Here is an 18,134-nt window from a genome sequence, read left to right on the forward strand (position 1 = left end):
TTAAACGAGCAACTGTGAACATAACGCATGACAGATGTGGTTACTGACCCTGACATGACTGACACACTGACCATTATATTTTCAGAAAAAGACACAAAGACAACTGTATACATGTGTAAACGTGTGCGCGTGCACCATAAGCTGTGCCCTGACGTGCAAAGCTATAAATGTAGCAAACAGCTGCACTTACGTGTCCAGGCGGGTTGTGACACAGACGTCATCCCACAAAGACAAATAGACACATTATATTGGGTTGGCCAAAAAGTTCGTTCGGGCTTCCATGCCAGCTTTTTTGGAAAAACCTGAACGGACTTTTCCATCAGCCCAGTCCTCTGAGCTGCATACACACAGCAGCTCCCCACCTGAACTGGAGATACTGCTGGCTGCATGTCCCATACGTGCATGCCAGAAGACGTGCCTGGCAACATTTGCCCATGGCGTTGTGAGTTCAGCTACAACCGGCACGCACGGCTGTTCTCCAACATGACCCAATTATATATACAGTGTGACATACACAGGCACACACCCAGTGGTGAGCTGGAACTGGCTTAATGTTGATTGTTGAACTTTCAGGGATTTTGCAAGCCAGTTGTTAAGTACAGCAATTGTTTTTAACATTAAACCATAGGCTTACAATTATGTTAAAAACAAATGTCATAAGTACTCCAGAGTCATCACTTCCTTATTATTTTATTACTTTTTTCTGTCATCTATGGTCTGGAGGCTATTTATTATACTGTATTGTATCAATATGGGGCTTCCCTGGTAGCTCAGCTAGTAAAGAATCCACCTGCAATGCAGGAGACCCCAGTTCAATTCCTGGGTCGGGAAGATCCCCTGGAGAAGGTATAGGGTACCCACTCTAGTATTCGTGGGCTTCCCTGGTGGCTCAGATGGTAAAGAATCCACCTGCAGTGCAGAAGACCTGGGTTTGCTCCCTGGGTTGGGAAGATCCCTTAAAGGAGGGCGTGGCACTCCACTCCAGTGTTCTTGCCCGGAGAATCCCCATGGACAGAGGAGGCTGGTGGGCTACAGTCCATGGGGTCACAAAGAGTCAGATACGACTGAGAGACCAAGTACAGCACAGCATATCAATATGGTCTGTATCACTCATTTCTTCCCAATGTCTCCTTCAATTCAGTGACAGCTTAGTCTAGCTTGACATTGCTGTAGGGAGAATATGGACGCCACAGAAACTGACAAACACTACAAATCAATTTTTTCCTTTGAGAACCTGCTGTTAAACATTTACCAACATACCACTGCACTTACCCATGTTGATATTTCATGACTGCAGACGTCTCGCCAGACCCATGTCCGTACCTACTTGCACGGTTGTATAGTGGGTCAAACCCAAAAGGTTTGAATCCTAGCTCAGTTCTTTATAACACTGAGCAAAAATTCACTTCTGTTTCTTGGATTTCTCTTCTGTGAGAATGAGATCTTGATTCTTTTAAAATGAGAATAGTAATAGGACCTATCTCACAGAATCATTTCGAGAGTCAGAGATCATGCATGTAAAATATTTAGAACCGGCAGATAATAAGCCTTTAATTGGTAGTACATGCAGAGTTATATGCCCACAAGTTCCCATGCACACGCATCCGCAAGTCATTCCTCTGAAACATACTATGAACCCAAGTTCTAAGGGAGGCTGAGGAGTGACAGAGGGCAGTTGGGGGACGTGACCCAGGGAGCCTGGTAGGGTAGGGGTTGGCAGCTGGCACTGCACAGTGGGGCCAGGGCACAAGGCATACAGGACACGGTCAGCTGGTGCTTCCCAGGGGCCTGACTTCAGGACAGGAGGCTGGGGCTGGCTTCTAGGAAGTGGGTGGGAAGACAGAGAAGACCGAAAGAGGACAGGGTGGTTCAGGGCCTGGCAACCAGCAGGTTCCACACCTGCGTCTCTTGTCTTCTCCTCCCTCTTCCCCTTCCCGCTTCTGCTTTCCGCTTTATTCATTCACTCAGGGAGCACTGGGCTGTGTGCTGAACCCAGAGGTCTCAGAGATTACACAGTCCTCTCTACCCAAGAGAAAAGAAAAGTACCTATCTTCACAAAAACTCGAATGTTCCCAGCCGCTTCATTTGCAGCAGCCCCAAATCGGAAACTGCCGCACAGTGCCATTCACAGGTGAATGGACCAACAAACTGTGGCCTCTGCCCACAGCGGCAAACAACCCAGTAACAGAAAGGAGCTGTGGCTCTGCGCAGCCGTGGGCACGGAACCTCAGCATGGCAACACCGAGCGAAGAAGCCAGCCAAAAAGGTCCATTACAGTCACATTCCGTGAGGTCCTGAAAAATGCAAGAAAGTAGAATAGTGGTGCCTGGGGTTGGGGCTGCAGAGAGGGGTAGATTACCAAGGGGCACAAGGAAAATGTCGGGGATGCTATGTTTGTTTTGGGCTGCGCTGTTGAGCTTGCAGGATCTTATTTCCCCAAGCAGGAGTTGAACCTATGTTCCCTGCAGTAGAAGCAGAGTCCTAACCCCTGGACCACCAGGGAACTCCCTGACTATGTTCTTATCTTGATTGTGGCGATAGCTTCATGGATGTACATATTATGTCAAAACTCACCAAATTGTAGCTTATAATATGTGTGGTTTATTGTATGTCAGTTATATCCCAATAAAGCTGTTTTGAAAAAAATAAAATAAAAACTGCAGTCCTCAACCTACAGAAGGTCACGGTTGGGAAGTGAAGGTGAACCATGAGGTAATTAACTTTAGAGGAAGAGATGGGGAAGGAGAGAGCATTCCCAGTAGAAAAACAGCAGGGTCAGGGGGTCAGGGTGAGTGGGTAAGGCTGGACCCTGCTCAGACGGGCTGGAACCCAAATGGGTGGCCTCAGGTGAAGTCAGAGAGCTGGTTTGGGGCGGAAGCTGGTGCTTCTATCGTCCTCTTCCTCGCCTCTCCTTTGACTGCTTGTCTGCCTGGATCTGTCACTGGAATAGCCGCCTTCCTTACCTCTTGCTGCCCTCCCTCCCACCAAGACTGCGCGATGGTCAGAGAGGGGCCCGGCAGACCCCACAGGCTTCAGCCCTCCCCTTGTGGCCTCCCACAGGAAGGGGCCCTGGACCTCCTGAAGAAGCTCGACAGCTGGCAGATGTCCATCCAGCTGCTCCAGGTGGGTGGCGATGGGCAGCCCCTGGGGCAGTGCCGGCGGCAGGAGGGCGACCTTGTGCAGGAAGGAAAGACCCTCATGGGGAACCCTCCCAGGAGGGGGTCTGGGAGGGATTTCTGAAGGGAAGGCAGCAGGGGGCATCTTGAGGTACTCCAGGTGTGGGAACAGAAGCCTGCAGATGGCAACGGAAGCTTTCTGAGCTCTTGGGGCCCTCTGGGTCTGGGGACAAGACTGACCCACTTTCTTTGAATCCCTAAGTTCCCAAGACCTGAGGTCTCTGGGATCCAGGAGGCCAGCGTCTCAGGGAGAGGTGAAAGCCCCCTCGTTTTTGCATTTTCCATGTGTTACCCATGTGGCCTCCAAAACTCTACCAGAAGCTCTTGGCCCTGAAAAGTTAGCGCATACCCAAGCTGTAAAGTAGCCAGAGTTGTGTCTTAGGCTGAAATTTGAACTCCAGGACACCAGAGGGCAGAGAAAAGGGAGGAGTCCTGGGCACCAGCCAGGCCTGTGGCCGCCACCACCACCACCCCAGCTTTACTTCAAAGCTGCAGTTACCCCTGCAGGTGGGGGGCCGGGCCTTGGGCACTGACCTCTCTCAGGGCAGCAGGTCTGTTATAAAGTCAGAGTGATAACCTCAGCCACAGTTCCAGGCTGAAGCCCTGGGGAGCCTGGGCCAGGGCAAGGGGATGGGTGCCCTGGAGCAGGTCTTGCTTTCCCAGGCTGGCTCCTGACCTTCTCACTTTGCAGACCACCAGGATTGGAGTCGCCGTGAACGGGGTCCGCAAGCACTGCTCCAACAAGGAGGTGGTGGCCTTGGCCAAAGTCCTCATCAGGAACTGGAAGCAGCTGCTGGGTGAGGGGGCAGGGTCCCCGGGGCCGAGTGTTTCTCCCCGCACCTGGGTGCTGGCTTAGAGCAGGTGCCCAGAGTGTGGCTGTTAATGACTCAGCTACGACCCCCAGTGGCAGTGCCGGGGTTTGTCTACTCCACAAATGTGGGGTTTGTAGACGGGCGAGCTTTCGTGTCTGTGGCCCTATGTGTGTGTTTCTCTGTGCTTCATGTGTGTGTACACATCTGTATGTACACATTGGTGTGCAGAGATGTCTTTCTGTCCCCTTGGTGAGCTTGAGCTTGCACCCACATGTGCACATTGTATGTGCATTTGTGTGTAAATGTGCATTTGTTGGGAGAGGGGTGAGGCTGCCCCAGTCCCTGCCCTTCGCTCCTTTCTCCCCCAGAGTCTAGGGTTTGGCTGAGACAGAGTGAGTTGAGAACAATGTCATGATTCTGTTTTTAGACTCCCCAGCAACCCCCAAAGGAGAAAAAAGAGAGGAAAGAGTAAAAGCCAAGAAAAAGGAAAAAGGGCTTGACTGTTCGGATTGGAAGCCAGAGACAAGTCTTTCTCCACCAAGGAAAAAACGGGTGGAAGAGCCCAAAGACAGGTACTTGTTCTGGGATGGCGAGAGGGGGCTGACGCTCAACATGTCCTCTGACAGCACTTCTGTTTATAGACCATCTTTTCGTCTTCACACACCAGGAGGTGGGTATTGTTATTTCCCTCTACAGTGCCCGCTCTGGGGGCCTTCTTGGCCCCGCCAGACTGACTCACGAGATTCAAACAGGCCGTCCCTGGTGGGGCTTCACCTCGAAGGATGCAGGGACAGGAGAGGCAGTGTGCCAGCAGGGCAGCTTCTCATCACCAAGGTGTTTCCCATCACCAAGACTTCTCAGAGGGCAGTGGTCCCCAACCTTTGTTGGCACCAGGGGCCAGTGTCATGGAAGACAATTTTTCCGTGGGTGGTGGGGTGGCAGGAGGGGTGAGGAGGATGGTTTCCGGATGATGCAAGCACATTACATTTACTGTGCACTTTAATTTCCATTATTGTTACATCAGCTCTACCTCAGGTCAGCAGTCCTTAGATCCTGGAGGTTGGGGACCCTTGTCATAGGGACCAGGCTGTGTCCAGAGCTATTCCCCTGCCCACCCGGATGACATTCCCAGGTACAAAGAATGAGACCTCCGAGGGCGGGAACTCACATCACATCCTCCAATTGTAAGTCCCATAAACCAGGTCTCCAGGATTCCAGCAAGGGCAATGACCAGTTACAAGATTCACAGCACTCAGGGTAGCCTCACGCTGCGGTTTTTCCATAAATCATTGATAGTCCTTTCATAGTCCATTCCCGTCTAGACAGAGGTTACCAGTCAGGGCTCATTTGCTCTAGACGCAATGTCACCTAGGAATACCGCTTGACGGTCCACCTTCGTCAGGGTTCCAGGTGAATGGGGCTGGGAACTTACTTGTGCACAGAGAAGGCATATTTTGCTGGCTTTTTAGTCAAAATGGCCTTCAGCGATAAGGAAGCTGAAGATTGGGGAGCAGGGCCTTTCCCAGGGTCACACAGCCATTATGTAACAGAGTGGGAGCCCGTCTTTGTCAGACTCCCACACCTCTGCTGAGGTCTCAGCTCTTTGTCTGTTCGCCCTTGCCCACCCCACCAGGGTCTCCAAAAATGCATGACTTTTAAAAAATATTTATTTATCTAGCTGTGCCGGGTCTTCATGGCAGCATATGGGATCTAGTTCCCTGGTCAGGATTTGAACCCAAGGCCCCTGCATTGGGAGCACGGAGTCTTAGCCACTGGACCACCAGAGACGTCCCGGCGCATGACTTGCTGATCAGCCCAAACGGCCTTGTCCATGACGGTAGATAAAAGCCTTCATGGACGCATTAGTAGGTCCTACCTGTTCCCTACATGACTAGTCAGATCACTTAATCCTTCGGGAGGAGGTCATCTAATAGATAAGGGAATGAGACTAGATGACCCTGAATAGTATCCGATGGTACTAGGTCATTACAGACAATAGGGCTTGTGATATACCAACATTTTAAACCTTTAAAAATTGTATTTAATTAATTAATTTTTTTTGGCTACACTGGGTCTGTTGCTGTGCGTGGGCTTTCTCTACTTGCAGCACGTGGGGCAGCGCTGTGGCTATGGCGCGCGGGCTTCTCTCGGCGGTGACTTCTCTTGTGGTGGAGCGCGGGCTCTGGGCACCCGCAATTCACTAGCTGCAGACCTCAGTCTCTAGGGCGCAGGCTCAGTAGCTGTGGCACACGGGGCTTCGTTGTTCTGGTCCCAATCTTCCGCGGCCAGGGATCGAACCCATGTCCCCCGCATCGGCAGGTGGAGTCTTAACCAGTGGACTACCAGGAAAGCCCTATAACATATTTTTATCACCCTTAATTAATTTTTGAAAGTACTGTAATTCTGGGACTTCCCTGGAGGGAGGTCCAGGGGTTGAGAATCTGCCTTGCAATGCAGAGGACTTGAGTTCGATCCCTGGTCTGGGTACTAAGATTCCACATGCCTCAGGGCAACTAAGCCTGTGCACCACAAGTACTGAGTTTGAGCTCTAGAACCCACAACCCGCAACCACTGAGCCCATGTGCTACAACTGCTGAGCACACGTGTTGCAAATACTGAAGCCCTTGTGCCGTGGAGCTTATGCTTGGCAACAAGAGAAGCCGCCACAGTGAGAAGCCTGCACACTGCGACTGGAGAGGAGCCCCCGCCCACCTCGCCTAGAGAAAGCCCGTACCCAGCAGCAAAGACCCCGAGTAGCCAAAAATAAATAAACAAATCTGTTGTAGAAATAATGGAAGATATTTTAAAAGTATGAAAAAATCACATTCCCACCACCCCAAAAGAATCACTGCTAATATTTTGGTATCTGTTTTTCTCTGTTTTCTATAGTTACCATCAATTCTGTAGTCTGCTTTTTAAGATGCAGTACTTGTCAGCTTGGAATCTTCTGAATGTTCTATTCCTTTCATTCGGCCACTTTTGCAATCATATCCCAATTGAAGAAATGGTCCTTGGCATTTAATGTTTCACATGGTGTGTTTGGTTTTCCCAAAGGGATTAAAAGGTTGGCCTCCAGGGATCCTGTGATCCCCCATGCCTAGCATGGAGTGAGCATTTACTGAGCATTGCCAGGCCCAGCTGTACCAGTGCAATCCCCTGTGGAAAATTCATGCTCTGGCTGGTCTAGCCATGTCTGGAGCACCTGTTTGGTTCTGAAAGTAAAAGTGTTAGTTTCTCAGTTGTGTCCAATTCTTTGTGACCCTATGGACTGTAGCCCACTGGACTCCTCTGTCCATGGAATTCTCCAGGCAAGAATACTGGAGTGGGTCATCATTCCCTTCTCCAAGGGAATCTTCCCCACCCAGGATCGAATTTGGGTCTCCTTCATTGCAGGCAGATTCTTCACCATCTGAGCTACCAGGGAAGTTTGGTGCTGAGTACCTTGGCAAATAAATGAAGGACTAGGATCTTGTGACATACAGTTGAAAGGCTAGAGGCTGAAGTGTTGGGCGAGGAGAGCAAATGGGATATGGGGCTAGTCTGTGGAACAGGGAGTATAGACACCTGGGTACAGATGGCAGCTTGGGCACAGATGTTTCCTTTAGTTCTGTCCCCAAATCCCGCCGAATGATCAGCAAAGGGATCTCCTTTAAAGGCCTACCGAGATGACAGGTGTGGGCGAGGAGACCGTTGGAAAGCAGAAAGCAAATTTCTAGGCTGAACTTGATCACTTACATCCTTAGACTCTGAGATTCACTGTTGTGACCTGAAGAATGAACGTCATTATCTCATGATATATAAGGTTTATATGCAGAGCTCAGTCCCTCAGTCGTGTCCCCTCTTCATGACCCCCATGGACTGTAGCCCACCAGTCTTCTCAGTCCATGGAATTCTCCAGGCAGGAATACTGGATGGGTTGCCATTTCCTTCAGGGGATCTTCCCAACCCAGGGATCAAACCCGTTGGCAGGCAGATTCTTTATCAGTGAGCCACCTGGGAAGCCCTAAAATTTATATAACTATAAATAAGTGATAAGTGAAGTCGCTCAGTCGTGTCTGACTCTTTGCGACCCCATGGACTGCAGCCTCCCAGGCTTCTCTGTTCATGGGATTTTCCAGGCAAGAGTACTGGAGTGGGTTGCCTTTCCCTATATGTGTATATATGTATATAGCCTTCTAGGATTTTTCCTGTGCACCTACCCATGAAATACTTATTGTATTAATAAAATGGAATTAAACTCCATATACTATTTTGTAGCCTTGTCACATCATATATTTATTCCAACTGTGAGTCACATTTAGAGTAAAAAGTTTAGAAAGTCAAATACAAGAAGGAAATAACAGAAATGATCACTGTTAACATCTTGATGTATATCTTTCTCATCTTTTTAAGAATATATGTGTGTGTATGTATATATATAGAGAGAGAGTTATATTTTCTTAGAAAATTAGAATCACACTATAATACTGTTTTATAACCAGCATTTTACATTTAACAGCATCCTGGGGTGTTAAATTGTTGATGCCAGCTCACTTTTCACAGCTGGAGCTATGAGATGAAGTTGTCTCCATGGCTGAGCAGAGAGTGGGGTGGTTGTCCCCCTAGCTTGCTGGGAGAATCCAGTGGACAGGGGTCCTATTTCAGTTCCATTGGTGAAATTCCTTTCCTTTTAATTTTCTTAATTGACTATTATCATTATAAATACTATTACTGCATTATTATATAAACACTGTAACCACATTACTAAAATTTAAAATAAGAATTAAAAATATTTCTCCACAATGTGCCGCTTCTGAAAAAAGAAACAGCTTGTATTTTCTTCCTCTTCCCTTCTAGTCCTGATCTACTTACATAATTTTACCATTCCTGTAGACACAAGGGACAATTACATCCCTGTTTATTTATCTTTCTAATGTATTCTAGGCATTTTTTTTCATGTTCCTGAATAGTTTTCATAATGATCCTTCGCAAAAATGGCAGAATTTTTCTGGTTTGTTCTAAAAAGCAATGAGGAAAGGCCAGAAAATGGGGAGTCCCAGGGAGCGGAGAGATTCATGTCTCCCCTCCTTTCTCCCACTGCAAGAATCTCTGCTCCCAGCTCTGCCTGCACCTGTCCATCCCCGTGGGGCAGTCAGGGGGGGACCCCACAGAGGAGCTCCCAGGGCCCAGTGTGGGGCTGGAGGGGACATGCAAAGGAAGGTCTCTGCCCCTCTCCCTCTCTGCTGCCTCCCCCTGTGTTTAAGCTGGGGCAGAGGTCCATAGGATTGTTAAGAGCTGGCACCTGAAACTTTCTCACCTGGTGTCCCCCAGGCCACGTGGAGGTTGAGATGGGAGCTGGAAATCCATGCAAGAGCCTTATTATTACCTGGAAAAGAAGAAATCAGCTACCTAGGATTAGGGAGCACTGAGTTCTTCGTGGTGGGAACTGCGGTAGGGATGTTAATGATCTGGTCTTCCTTCTAGCCAGCCCACAAACACAGGTCCTTTTCCCAGCATTTGACAGATGAAGGAGCTGATGCTCAAAGAAGATGGCCTGCCCAGGGGCAGGGCTGGGATTTCAGCTCATGTCCCTGGCCTGTGCTCTGTGCACTGCTCCACCGCTGGGCTGTGTCCAAGTCTTTGCAGTCCCTTGGACTGTAGCCCGCCAGACTCTTCTGTCCAGGCAAGAATACAAGAGTGGATTGTCATTTCCTTCTCCAGGGGATCTGCCTGACCCAGGGCTTGAAACCATATCTCTTGCATTCTCTTGGATTCTTTACCACTACGCCACCTGGGAAGCATGTCACTGCCTCCCTTTTTAGAGTGGTAAATGTCATGTATGTTTGCATGCATGGAGCAAAAGACGAGGGAAGGATCTTAAACGTAAACGATCTTACCTCTGGGAAAGTGTCTTTTTCCACATTTTCTAAAAATCATTTCTTTACTGTTTGACTTCACAGCCTTTAGCAACAAATATTCATAGAGCACCTACTCTGTGGCAGGCACTGTTCTGTTCACATAGGCGAAGTCAGTTGAGTTGAGTATATTAGATTGGGCTTCCCAGAAGCAAACCCTGAGACATGGATTTAAGTGCAGGAGGTTTATTTGGGAAGTGATTTCAGGAAATGCAGACAGAGGAGAGAGGAAGTGAGACAGGTAAGGGAGGGGAACCGGCACAGGGTGTGATCCTGAGCAGGTTACTGCCCTGAGTGGTGGTGGTTGAATCACTAACTCGTGACTCTTGTGACCCCATGGACTGTAGTCTGCCAGGTACCTCTGTCCATGGGATTCTCCAGGCAAGCATACTGGAATGGGTGGCCATTTCCTTCTCCAGGGGATCTCCCCAATCCAAGAATCGAACCCAGGTCTCCTGCATTGTAGGCAGATTCTTTACCAACTGAGCTACAAGGGAAGCCAGGGCTAAAATCCTGCTGGAGATGGTGGAGGACACACCTCAGTTGATCCACTAGAGGGCCGAGGAAGCTGGAGTACTTGCCCATCTATTCCCACGTGTGTGGTTGAGGGCTGCTCCTGGCGTTGTTAACTCCCCTGTGATTTCTGCCCATCGGCCTGCTGGCACTGGCTGGCACAAGGAGAGCCCCAGGGGATCTTGGAGAAGGAAGTCCTTGGGTCCCAGTGCATTTGGGAGGCGTGCCCAAGGGATGATGGGGACTTGGCATAGACAGCGTCCACCACAGGGAACCAAGCCCATCATATTCTGCTCTTGTGAAATTTACATGGTAGGTTGCTTGGACAAAGCATAAAATAAGTAAGCAAATTATGTGGTCTGTTAGACGGTGACACCTACGCTGGAATTAAAAAGGAGAACTGGGGACTTCCCTGGGGGCCCACTGGTTGAGAGTCTGCCTGCCAGTGCAGGGGGCGTGGGTGTGATCCCTGGCCCAGGCAGATCCCACATGCCCATCCATGCGCCGCAACTGCAGAGCCCGCAGCCCTGGAGCCTGTGCTCGCTGATAAGAGAAGCCACTGCCGGGAGAAGCCCGCGCACCGCAACTCCAGAGCAGCCCCTGCTCACTGCATCTAGAGAAAGCCCGAGTGCAGCAGCGAAGACCCAGGGCAGCCGAAAATAAATAAATAAATGACCTAAAGGGGAAAAAGAGAGAGCTGGGTAAGTGACATGGGGAATAGGAGTTACAATTTACAAGCAGATTAATGTGACAAAAACGATGAAAGGGGGAAACACATCCTGTACAGTAAAAAGGATGTGTGTAGGTGTGCTCAGCCGTGTCTGACTCTTTTTGAGGCCATGGACTGTAGCCCACCCAGGCTTCTCTGCCCGTGGAGTTTTCCAGGCAAGAATACTGCAGTGGGTTGCTGTGTCCTACTCCAGGGGGTCTTCCCGACCCAGGGTTCTTACCCGAGGCTCTTGCATCTCCTGCATTGGCAGGTGGATTCTTTACCGCTCTGCCGCCATGGGAAGCCCTAAAAAGATTGTAGCTACATGTATTTCATAGAATGGGGCGGCGGGGGTGGGGGGGTGGTGGATTTTTCACTTCTAATCCCATCACCCTGATATAACTACGGCTAGCACTTGGTTGCCCACTCCAGTGTTCTTGCCTGGAGAATCCCAGGGACGGGGGAGCCTGGTGGGCTGCCGTCTATGGGGTCGCACAGAGTCGGACACGACTGAAGCGACTTAGCAGCAGCAGCATTTGGTTATGGCCTTCCTTCCCTGGTGGCTCAGACAGTAAAGCATCTGCCTGCAATGCAGGAGACCTGAGTTCGATTCCTGGGTGAGGAAGATCCCCTGGAGAAGGAAATGGCAATCCACTCCAGCACTCTTGCCTGGAAAATCCCATGGACGGAGGAGCCTGATAGGCTACAGTCCATGGGGTCGCAAAGAGTCAGCGACCTCACTTTCATAGCTCAGTTGGTAAAGAATCTGCCTGCAATGCGGGAGACTAGGGTTTGATCCCTGGGTTGGGAAGATCCCCTGCAGAAGGGAAGGGCTACCCACTCCAGTATTCGGGCGTGGAGAATTCCATGGACTGTATAGTCCATGGTGTCACAAAGAGTCGGGCATGACTGAGCAACTTTCAAAAATAGAGAAGGAAATGGCAACCCACTCCAGTATTCTTGCCTGGAGAATCCCATGGACAGAGCAGCCTGATAGGCTACAGTCCATGGGGTTGCAAAGAGTCGGATACGACCGAGCGACTTCAGTCACTCAGCATTTGGGTGTATTTCCTTTTTATCTTTTCTTCTCCTAGGCATTAGTCCTCTTGCCTGGTCTCAGACACAGTATGCATCTAAGTTTGCACCCTCCTTTCTCACTTGCCATTTTAAACCCTGTTCTTGCAGCTCTGAGGCCCACCTCCTCCTCCCCTCCTCTTAAGGTGCCCACAGGGGAGGCTGAGGCTGATTTACTCCCACTCATCATGAGAAGTGATCATCCGAGGAGTTCAGTCCATTGGTTCCAGCTAGCCAAGGCCTGCCTGACAGCAAGGAGGAAGGGCCTGCTGATAATTAGTTATTAGTAATTAGTAATACATGGACCACATCTGACACGTGTTTGGTCCTTCCCTCCTATTACCTCATTTGATGGTGGGCAAGTGAAGAGGACCAGCCAGCACCTCCTGGGGCTCCCCATGCCAGGCAGCTGGGGTCCAGGTGGACTTCATCATCCCCAACCCAGCAGGCCTGGCTCCGGGATGCTTCCTCCCCGGACTCTGATCTCTCTAGGCCAGCACTGATGCTCATCGACCAAAGCATCTCATCTCCACTTCCTCTTCCTTTCAGGAGAGACTCTGTGGACTCCAAGTCTTCAGCCACCTCCTCTCCAAAAAGACCATCGATGGAAAGGTAAAGGAAGCTGTGGACCTCTGCACCCCAGAAGTCCATGTGTGTGTGTCGCTCTGTCTTACTGGAGGAATCCCGAGGCAGGGTAAAGGAGGAAGCTTCCTATGTTGCATTAACTCCAGTTCCTAGAACCCATGCAGTAAGGGTGGTGGGGGAGGCCTCTGAATCCGAGGTATGGTTCCTTCACTGGGGTGCCTGACCAATCGCTGTTATCCCATTGCTGTCTGGGCAACATTCTCAAAGTCAAGTTGAACCCAGTGAAACAGGTCTTGAGAGCCTGTACCTGGATTGGGATCTCTGGGTTGGGGGCAGAACTGGTATCAACCCTGAATTATCATGTCACTCATTCATCAAATATTTATTGAGGGCCTACTGTGTGCCAAGAAGTATTCTAGGTGCCGAGAATATAGCAGGGAACAAAAGAGACAAAATCCTCTAGGGCATGAGGCCTTTATTCTAATGGGTGAAAGTGAAAGTCACTCAGTCGTGTCCAACTCTTTGTGACCTCATGGACTATACAGTCCGTGGAATTCTCCAGGCCAAAATACTGGAGTGGGTAGTCTTTCCCTTCTCCAGGGGATCTTCCCAACCCAGTAATCGAATCAGGGTCTCCTGCATTGCAGGCAGATTCTTTACCAACTGAGCTATCAGGGAAGTCCCATATTCTAATGGGGGAAACTGGTAATACATATGAAAAGTAAATACTGTTGTTTAATCGCTTAGTCGTATCCTACTCTTTGCGACCCCATGGCCTGTAGCCCTCCAGGCTCTTCTGTCCGTGGAATTCTCCAGGCAAGAATACTGGGGTGGGTTGCCATGCCTTTCTCCAGGGGATCTTCCCAATCTGGAGATCGAACCCACCTCTCTTCCATCTGCCTGCACTGGCAGGTTGGAGAGGGGGGTCACTGCAGTGCTCAGGAGAGCCCTCATTGAAGAGCTGACCTGCAAGCAAAAACATGAAAGAAATGAGGAGTTAGCCGGACAGACATTGGGGTCATTCCAAACAGAAGGCCTGCAACTGGGAGTGTGCCTGGCAGGGTCAGGGAGCAGTGAGGTGGCCAGTGGGTCTGGAGTGAATAAGTGAAGGTGGGAGTTGGAAGATGGTGTGAAACAGGAACCCCTGGAGAGTACTGAGCGTGGGAATTCTGTGAGTGAATTGATCAGAATCCCTCTTGCTGCTGTGCTAGGTTGCCAGGGCCACAGACAGAAGCAGAGAGACCAGCCAGGAGGCTGTTTCGATAATTCAGGGAAGATGTGAGGGTGGCTTGGATCAGAGTGACAGCATGGAGGTGGGGAGAAGTGGGAGACCCTGGGTATATGTTTTAAGGGGGCCACACCCTGCATCATGTGGGATCTTAGTTCCCCAACCAGGGATCAAACCCATGCCCCCTGCAGTGGAAGCTGGAGTCTTAACCACCGGACCACCAGGGAAGTCCTGACCCTGGATATATTTTGAAAGGAGAGCTATCAGGATGTCCTAACAGATTGGATGTGGAATACAAGAGAAGAGTAAGTGTCAGGATGCCTCCAGGACTTTTCATGTGAGTGTCTGTGAGGATGGAGATACCGTGAACTGGTATGGGGAAGACCCTGTGTCGGTCGGGCTTGAGGTGGCAGACCAAGGGGTCAGGTCTGGATATGTTGGATTTAGGGGTGTACAAACCACTCGGGTGAAGAAATTGAATATGCAGTAGGTTATGCCAGTCTGGAATTCAGGAAGGAGGCCTGGGCTGGAAACACAGATTTTAGTTGTTAATGTGTAGCTCGCATTTGAAGCCACTAACCTGGGTGAGATCACCAAGGAGAGACTGTGGGTAGAGGAGTGCGCGCTGTGGCCCAGGAGGGAGGTCAGAGGTCAGAGCAGAAGAACCAGAGCAAAGAGAGAGCAGGCCAGGCCAGGAGGTGGCTTAGAGGTGGATCAAGGCAAATGGTTAGGATCCATGGACCACATTGGATGCTCGGGGGACTGGAAGGAGCGGTAAGGGGGTTGACTTCTAGGGGAGTATGTTTGGAAGCTGCCCAGTTCTTTTGGGCTTTTTTGTTGTTTAGTTGCTCAGTCATGTCTGACTCTTTCCAGCCCCAGGGTCTGCAGCACGCCAGGCCTCCCTGTCCCTCACCAGCTCTCGGAGTTTGCTCAGTCTCGTGTCCATTGAGTCAGTGATGCCATCCAACCATCTCATCCTCTGTCGCTCCCCTTTCCTCCTGCTCTCAATCTTTTAGGCCTAATGTACCAGTAAGACTAGGTCAGATTTGGAGAAGGAAATGGCAACCCACTCCAGTATTCTTGCCTGGAGAATCCCATGAACAGAGGAGCCTGGCAGGCCGTGGTCCATGGGGTCGCAGAGACTCAGACACCACTAAAGCAACTAAGCACGCATGCGCCAGTCAGACTGACACTGGAAAGAAAAAAGGGGGCACAAATTAGGTCATTTAAGGTTTTATGAAGATTAAGCAGGCCTGGGATGTTGATGGGGCAGCTGTGCTGAGCATCCCCACCATGGCAGCTGAGTGCCAGCCCCAGCCGATGAGTAGAGGCTCTCTGCTTGGAGCACGAATCTGAGGCTGCCTCCTACCAAGGAAGAAGAGAGTTCTGTGGCCGATTGTCTGCCACAGGCGATGCCTCGGAATTGAGGCTCCAGCACAGTTCTTGGTTCTAAACTAATCAGTCCTGAATATTCATTGGAAGGATTGATGCTGAAGCTGAAGCTCCAATACTTTGGCCACCTGATGGCAAGAGCTGACTCACTGGAAAAGACCCTGATGTTGGGAAAGATTGAAGGCAGGAGGAGAAGGGGACGACAGAGGATGAGATGGTTAGATGGCATCACCGACGCGATGGACTTGAATTTAAGCAAACTCCGGAAGTTGATGGACAGGAAAGCCTGTCGTACTGCAGTCCATGGGGTCACAGAGAGTTGGACACGACTGAGCGACTGAACTGAACTGAACTTCCTGGTTTTCAGACAGCCCCCTTCTCACTGTGTCTACACAGGACTGAGAGGGACAGAGAAAGAGGGAGATTTCACGCTCTGGTCTCTCTTCCTTTTTTTTTCTTTTCTTTTCAGCTGTACCATGCGGCATGTGGGATCTCAGTTCTACCTACCAGGGATAAACCTGTGCCTCCTACAGTAGAAGCCTAGAGTCCTAATCACCAGGGAATTCCCTGTGGTCTCTCTTATTCTTCTAAGGACATTAATCCCATCATGGAACTTCACCCTCTTGACCTCATCTAAACCTAATAATCTCTCAAAGGCCCCACCTCCAGATACTATCACACTGGGAGTTAAGGCTTTGGCATATGGATTTTTGCCCAAGGGACACAGTCTATACTGAATTGTAAAAATGGGAGGCTAGGGAGGGGCACTGTTGGCATTTAGTAGGCAGCAGCCAGGGATGCTAGGTGTCCCAGAATGTGAGGGACAGCTCTGCGTCGAGAAGGACTGAATGTGAAGGACAGCCTGCGTCGAGAAGGACTGTCTTATCCAAAAGTGAAACGCTGGCCAGTAACCAATTTCTGGGTTTGATGCCGTAATAAGCACATTGGACATTTGTGTCAGGGTTTATACCTTCAGGCTCCTCTCCTTCCTTTGCCCTGTGGCCTGGAAGCCTCTTGGCTCCCTCCCATAATGCCTTCTTTCTCTGAGGGTTGGTCAGGCAGAGTATGTTTTCCTTCCAACAGCTGTGCCATTTCCTGCTGGTTCAGTATTGGGGGTGGGCACCCCAGAGGGAGAGAAGCAAGCTTGTAAGCTCACTTTATCCACCACTCAGACTGTTCCCTGCCCTCTTCACCTCCATTTCATCTTTGTCTTCCATTCATTCACTCATCTGCTCATGCATGCATTCATTCATTAAGCCAGCGCATTTGGTTTTGTTTGTTAAATATTTTATTTTTAGCTGCACTGAGTCTTAGTTGTGGCATGCAGGGTCTTTGATCTTCGTCGCAGCATGCACGATCTTTAGTTTCTGCATGTGAGATCTAGTTCCCTGACCTGGGATCGAACCTGGGCCCCCTTGCATGGGGAGCGAGGCGTCTCAGCCACTGGAAGACCAGGGAAGTTTCCCAGCAAGCACATTTGTTAAGCACCCCCTTACAAACTCAACGTCTTCCAGGGGTCAAGGGCATGTGGACACACTGGGTGACTAGTGGAGAATACCTGCCCGTCTGAAGGGGGCACCCACTACCCAGCCCCAGCTGGTGTTTGCTTTATGGATATGACACCCAGCATGCCATCCCTTCCAATTTTTTAAGGGAAGCTGGCCAACTAGATTTTCCTAAGAAATGCCCAGTTTTATGTATTAGCAACATATTCCTATTTTCCTAAGACTCAGTAGCTCAGACAAAACTCATGTGTAGCCCATCAGTTTGTGACCTCCAAAGTGAAGCAAGGAGACACCAAAATGCTTGTTTTTTGAAGCTCTTAACGCATAATGAGAACACAGTGTCTCAACATGACTGGAGAAGTCAAAGGAGACTTCAAGGAAGAGAGAGTATTTGTGCTGAGAACTGAAAGATGGATTGCCTGGTAGACCACCACCCAGTAGAGGGCATTCTAGGCGGAGGGAATGGCACGTGCAGAAGTGTGGCGGTATGAGTGAGCATGGGGCTTGAGGAACTGTAGCAGGACTACCAGGAGACAGACCGCGAAGGGCACCCTTGTGACAGAGAGGGTTGCACTTGGCCAGCTTTCACCCGAGCAGTTTCGGCAGGCTTGGTGGTGCAAGTAACCGAAATGCCCTCGAGGTGGCGCAGGGGAGCAGCAAGACCGGCCTCCAGGTGCCTCTGCTCAGACCTGGCTGGGGAGGATTTTTTCAGAGCTTGGTGATGTCAGACCACAGGCTGGTGCTGGCCCTGGTGCATCCAGGGAGCAGAAGGAAGCAGTTGACAAATCCAACCCCCCCACCCCCGCCCACAATGCCCTCTCTGCAGTTTGGCATGGTTCCCACTCACGTGCACTGAAAACAAAATGAGCCTGGCTGCCTGATTCGCCACCCAGACACGAATCCCAGCCAGCCAGCCAGCGCCTCTCCAAGAGGAGGGACCACGGCTGGGAGTGCCCGCCAGGGAGGTGAAGGGGGAAATGCAACAGGCAGCCCAGCCTGGCCCAGGAAAGGGGACTCTGGAAAGCTCTCCACCTTTTAGAGGAACAGTGAGATGTGTTGAAAAGAATTTGGAAGGCAGACAAACCTAGATGTGTGGTCTGTCTCTGCCATTTGCAAGTTGGATAACCTTGAGTACGTAAATTCAGCTCTCTGAGCCTCAGTCTCTTGAACTGTAAGATGGGGATAACTGTGACCCCCACAAGGTCACTGTGAGACTCAAATGAGGTAATGCAGTGCTTAGCACCAT

General features: G+C 50.2%; 1 protein-coding gene across 2 annotated transcripts in view; it reads left to right on the forward strand.

Annotated features, from left to right (window-relative positions):
- The window catches only part of TCEA3 (transcription elongation factor A3), a 46,541-nt gene that overhangs the window by 2,406 nt on the left and 26,001 nt on the right, over positions 1 to 18,134 (forward strand). For both annotated transcript variants that reach the window (XM_060410681.1, XM_060410682.1), the window contains exons 2-5: positions 3,061 to 3,123; positions 3,868 to 3,973; positions 4,416 to 4,560; positions 12,728 to 12,790. In XM_060410681.1, coding sequence (XP_060266664.1) covers positions 3,061 to 3,123; positions 3,868 to 3,973; positions 4,416 to 4,560; positions 12,728 to 12,790 — 377 coding nt within the window. The remainder of the gene's footprint in view (positions 1 to 3,060; positions 3,124 to 3,867; positions 3,974 to 4,415; positions 4,561 to 12,727; positions 12,791 to 18,134) is intronic.

The sequence above is a fragment of the Ovis aries genome, chromosome 2 (assembly GCF_016772045.2).
Source record: "Ovis aries strain OAR_USU_Benz2616 breed Rambouillet chromosome 2, ARS-UI_Ramb_v3.0, whole genome shotgun sequence".
In the NCBI taxonomy this organism is placed as follows: domain Eukaryota; kingdom Metazoa; phylum Chordata; class Mammalia; order Artiodactyla; family Bovidae; genus Ovis; species Ovis aries.